The following is a 5,773-nucleotide window of genomic DNA, read 5'->3' as shown; positions in this document are numbered from 1 at the left end:
CACGCAGTTGTGTTTTTCGATGGATCTTAACTGTGTACAAGAGGAAATTAAGGTTTAACGTAGCTTTTTATGTTTTCCTAGTTAGTAGGCACAACACTCAGTGAGAATTTTCTCTTTCCTTAGAGAAAAAGAAAAATGAGTGTGGGGGAGAAAAGAGAGGAACCTGGAAGATTTCATCAGACCAGTATCATAAATAGTACTAGAGTACGGGTGTTTGGCTATATTTTAATTTTTAAAACGGTCTAAAATGCATCTCAAATGAGAACATTCGGTCTTTTCAGCTTAACTACTCATACTGAGAATATTTCTTGAAATCATCAACTTTTTAATCAATACTTGTCTTAGGAAAAAGTAAAAGAGGAAAATGTGAACCAAGAGGTGATGAAATATACAAATGTAAATACTTAGAACATTTTGTGTTCTCCAGTTTCAGGAAGCCTTTTCTTATAGCAAAACTCTGATAATTGTTTTCAAAAGACTAACATTTCAGTTTTAATATTTCCTAGGAAATGACAATTTTAACATCTTTTAATTAAAAATCTTGCAGTGGAGTAACTCCAGGATAAATTAATAGCAAACGTTAACCTTAAAATTTCAGAAATTAAGTAGAACTGTAAAGTATACCATAGCACTCCTAGGGATTGAAGGTTGGGCATGGAGTGGGTATAAGATTTATACCAGTAATTAACTTATAACAAATGGAAAGTAAATTTTATTTTCAATGTTTTTTATTTATTTTTGAGAGAGAGAGAGAGAATCGGGGAGGGGCAGAGAGAAAGGGAGACACAGATTCCGAAGCAGGCTCCAGGCTCTGAACTCTCAGCACAGAGCCCGGCGCGGGGCTCAAACTCAAAAACCATGAGTTCATGACCTGAGCTGAAGTTACACTCTTAACCAACTAAGCCACTCAAACGCCCCATCAAGTAAATTTTAATAATTACCTGGCGGAGGGGCACCTGGGTGGTTCAGTCGGTTAAGCATCCGACNACCTGGAAGAAACCTGGAAACTTTTATCAACTGGTTTCCTCATGGGAGAAACTGAGGCTGCAGTACAAAATGTTATCAAATGATTTCCCCTTATGGAAAGACCATTTTTATAGTTCTAATTGAACATCTTATTTTTCTCCTGCAAAATGTTTTTATTTTTTTAATGTTTAATTTTTGAGAGAGAGAGAGAGAGAGACAAAGTGTGGGTGGGGGAGGGCCAGAGAGAGGGAGACACAGAATCTGAAGCAGGCTCCAGGCTCTGAGCTGTCAGCACAGAGCCCGACACGGGCTTGAACTCACGTACCANTGAACCCATCAACTGTGTGATCATGACCTGAGCCGAAGTCGGATGCTTAACCGACTGAGCCACCCAGGCGCCCCCTGTAAAATGTTTTTAAAAGCAAGTTTTGGGGACTATGGAACAGGCATTTTGTACTGTTAAACACAGTATTTGTAAGTCTTTGCTCGTAGAGGTTGTTATAGGGCCATTCTGGCTTTTAGTGTTTATCACTAAATGTCTCAGCTTGTTATCAGATACACAGTGGGAAGCTTGGAGCAAATTAGGAGGAAAGAAGAGAAGTGGGTCTTCTAATGAAAGTCCTTCTGATGAATCAAGGACACCTTACCAGTGGCTTCAGGCTCCTGTGTAATCACTTTTCCCGGGCTCTGCTTTGGCACGGAGTTGTCTCGACAGTGCCAGCTTGAGAGCAGGGAGCATAGAAAGTATATGGAAGCCTTGCCTCTGAGAAGTTAGAAATAGGCACTTAAAACCATCTTATGAGAGAAGTTAAAAAGTTTAAAGAGTATATGGAAGCTCCTGATTACCCTGGAGCAGTTTTATATATATGGCTGTGAAGTGACTTCAATAAGTAAATTTGTGCATGCATCCACCCCCACCCCGCATGTATCCATCTGATTGATATTTGTTCTATGAAGACGGATCATTTATTCCAGGGGTGCTACTGTTATTTAAAACATATTTCAGGGCTCTCTTTTGGGTTTATCTTCAGAGCCTATAACATACTCATATATAACTCCAGCACTTGTAAATCTCAATTCTTTGGGTAGTGAACATGATTTTTGGGAAGAGGTGAAAGCTATTTAGAGTTAAATGCAGAGGAGTAAGATGGGTGTAAGCTAGTTAGTGCCATTTTGGGTCCAAAATGAGGTATAAATATAAAATAATGAGACATTTTCTTCTGTGACATATAACCTGCCTCCAGGCAAAGAATTTCAGAGTAGTTTTAAGCGAGAGCAGCTTTTTTGGAATAAGGCTTTGTTTCCCTTTACGACACTTGGAAGGATTATGTTCCTAGGAACACTCAGCCTCTGGGATGTAAACCAAAACAACCAAGGCATCCATTGTCTCAGTGTCATAGCACCTCCCTCTTAGGGCTGTTGGAAAGATTAAACTAGAAAATGTTCGCAAACAAGTTCTGAGCCCCCGTGTGTGGCTTGCAGTGAGCCCTCAGTAACTGTTAGCCGGATGTCATAATCATGACTTTATAATGATGCCTAAAGGTCAAGAGAGCTTTTAACACAAGTTACAGAGATTCCGAAAGCATGAAAGGGGTAAGATAGCTGAGGTTATATAATAAATGGTAGCATTTTTTTTAAAGACACACTTAGGGTGAACACTGTAATTGGTTCTAATGATAATAACTTTGCTAACAACTAGGATTATTTGCTGACAGTTTAGTGAGATTTTGTAAGTGGTTCATCTCAACAGAATTTGATTTCAAAATACTACGTTTCTCATGACTGATGCAGAACTATAAGGATTTTTATGAAGTCAAAGAAGTCATTATGTTTAATATCAGCTTTTAAAGTGTGGTAGTACTTCAAGATAGTATAAGCTTGCTGGATTTATAATTTTCTAGACATTTGGGAGTAGAAAATAATCTAATTGATTATTTTTTGCATATTGACCTTTGATGCCTTGCTGTATTTTTTTAGGTAAAAATTGGTTAACTTAGAATGCTGAGCATTTTATTATTAAAGTGGCAAATATTTAATGATCTCTGATTGAAAAGGAGAACTCAAACTCATGCATCTGTAGCTATTTTCTCCTACACATTATTGCACGTTTTATGGCACACAGTTTAATGCCTTAATTATAAGAAAAGATAAACATCCTTTTAGTTTTATAGCTATCTTGATTAATTTTTAATAAGTAAAATAGTTTTAAATTTAGTTAAACATTTACAAATTATTCTAGGGTTGCTTCTAGCTATTCCACAGAGAGACAGATGTCACATGATTTGGTTGCTGTTGGCAGGAAAAGTGAGAACTTTCATCCAGTGTTTGAACATCTTGACTCAACTCAGAATACTGAAAACAAACCTACAGGAGAATTTGCTCAGGAAATCATAACTATAATCCATCAAGTTAAAGGTTGGTATATTTTGCACATACATTAGGGATACCACAAAAATAATGTACTGGCTTTTCACAAGATATAGGTAACTATCTGGAATAGTAGTAGCAATTAGTATTTCATTACAAATTAGATCATTAATAAGGAAATCTGTTGTAGAGGGTGTAAGGTATTCATTCAAGCCTGGTTCCTCATGTGTTGTTCCCCTAACTGGGTACTTCCACTCAGAGTAGGTTACACACTGAAAGGGAGACGTTGGCCGCTGCAAGACACAGGCCTCCTGAGAGCAGCAAGAAACATTAGCTGAAAATCGAACAAGAAGGAGGAAGCAACAAACACCACATAGGAAACTTGACACTCGGGAACTCTGGAAGTCTAGGTCTTTTGGTGATGTTCTTAAAGCCCCCTGAGCGCATTAGTGGGACTCTGTGCCATAAGGATGAATGTGAAGTGATGGATAAAAGATTCCAGTTCATTTTGGCATACTTGATGACATCAAGGAGTTGCATAATAAATATTTTGAATATCTGCAGTAAATTGTTTTGTTTTAGCTTCTGGCCAATTTCCATTAATTGGAAAATTCAGTCAGGTAGAACAGCTTTCTTCATTGATGCTGCGTAATAAAGCAGGCATGGGTATAATAAACTGGAGACCTTCAAGAATTTCAAAATTTTTACTTTATATTTCTTACCAGACAACTGCACTGATTTTTTAACATATTTTGAGAATGAATTTTCTCTGCATCCCTCAAACTAAGGCATGTATTTACTTTGAAGCATGCAGTTTGTCTGGAACAGTTCACCTTCTCAGTTCCAGCCCCTCTCACCCAACGGAAGTGTGATTCTTGGCAGAAAGGGAGCAGGTGTTGCAGAAAAATCCAGGAGGTTTGTCCCAGAACAGGAACAGTAAGTTAGGGAAAAGGATCGCTTAGGTACCCTTCTGCTGGGTTAAGTGTATTATCTTTCTCTCTGTCCTGTTAAAAGCTTCGCAGCATAGCGAATTCTGATCTCAGAATGTCTTTAGGAACTTCAGTTAATGTTAATTAAAGTAAAATGGCAATAGGACTCTTTCTGTGATACGTAAACAACATTTAGCATTTGTTCAGAATCGTTCTGATGTTTCAGGGTTGTTCTTGAGTTATATTTTTACTCTAGGTCAACTATAAAACTCTATACCATCTTTACTTCCCAGTATAGTAAGGTTTTAACTGGGAGAGGGAAGGCCCTCACTTTGAGAGAGCCACTGTCTTTCCCCCCCNAAGAAATTAGTCTGTGGAATAAGTTTAGGTCCCACATATTTTCAAGAGAAAACAGGTTGGACGGTTTTTAACAGTCCCTTCTTCCTGTGCTTATATATAATCTTTTAAGTGGAATCAGTTTTACACTGAGATAAAACTATTTGTTTCCTTTTGCAGCAAATTATTTTTCATCAGCTGACATTACTCTACATGAGCGTTTCTCAAAAATGCAAGATACACATGCTGCAGATGTAAATGAAGTGAAATTGAATTCAGATCCAGAAATTCGCAGGTAACGACTGATTACTGTATGCCCATTTAACTCATGGGAATAAGCCTCAGAACATATTTGGGAAGGTGCTGCCTTCTGGGCTTGCCGTGGACTCTAGGATAGCATTTCCTACCCAGAAGCAGGACGAACCCAAGCAGGTACTGGGCCAGTGCGCTTGGATGGAACAGGCTGTATTAAAAGCCGTTGACTAGCATTGCCTAAATGTGGAGCACTTTGACAGTCTTTACCTACCTAACTTTGATTCTGCTGTGTCTATAGTAATTGCCTACTGAAGTTATCACTGGAAGAATGAAAGACAATTGTCGAGCCATTGAAATCATGGGTTGCATCATGTGGTCAGAAATGGCTGTTCTGAGGGCAGCCGGATGAAAACCTATGTCTCCTCCTGCTGGCACCTGTCCAAGCAGGTGGTGTGCCCTGTCTTGCAAGCTGAGCTGAATCAATGTTAGAATGCAGTAGATCACCGGAGCAAAGTTTAAGGTCACACGGGCTAGTGATTTGAGGACCACTGGGACGGCATCACTGTGTTGTGCACAGGATATGTATGTCCTGGGAGACGGCCATGTAGATGAAAACCCACCTAGTAGCACGATTCTTTTTTACATCCTCCAGGACATACCAGCTTTATTCCAAATTCCATTCTGTAGTAGTGGAATCAAGGTATCCGTGTATAACATAATTATTTAATTGTAATATGCCTTTATTATTTTAGGAGACTAGATATGTCTTTGGCTGAGCTTCAGAATAAACAAACAATGGTATATGAATCAGAACAGGTAAGTGAATACAATTTTTGATGAAACAGTATCCTTTGGTTGGCATATTGATGGAAAAGGGAACTGGTAATTGGGAGTAGAGAAAAAAAAAAGGGAGGTTAAAG

General features: G+C 38.5%; 1 protein-coding gene across 1 annotated transcript in view; it reads left to right on the top strand.

The window, feature by feature from the left end:
* Positions 1-5,773, top strand: part of BCLAF3 (BCLAF1 and THRAP3 family member 3) — a gene marked incomplete at its 5' end in the record, with an annotated part of 42,499 nt that overhangs the window by 9,823 nt on the left and 26,903 nt on the right. The window contains 3 exons of the mRNA XM_077769589.1: positions 3,206-3,381; positions 4,779-4,893; positions 5,606-5,669. Of these exons, the coding sequence (XP_077625715.1) occupies positions 3,206-3,381; positions 4,779-4,893; positions 5,606-5,669 (355 nt within the window). The remainder of the gene's footprint in view (positions 1-3,205; positions 3,382-4,778; positions 4,894-5,605; positions 5,670-5,773) is intronic.

The sequence above is a fragment of the Crocuta crocuta genome, unplaced genomic scaffold (genome assembly GCF_008692635.1).
Source record: "Crocuta crocuta isolate KB4526 unplaced genomic scaffold, BGI_CrCroc_1.0 scaffold312, whole genome shotgun sequence".
NCBI lineage: Eukaryota > Metazoa > Chordata > Mammalia > Carnivora > Hyaenidae > Crocuta > Crocuta crocuta.
Note: the sequence above shows the minus strand (reverse complement) of the source record. Positions and strands in the feature narration are given on the sequence as shown.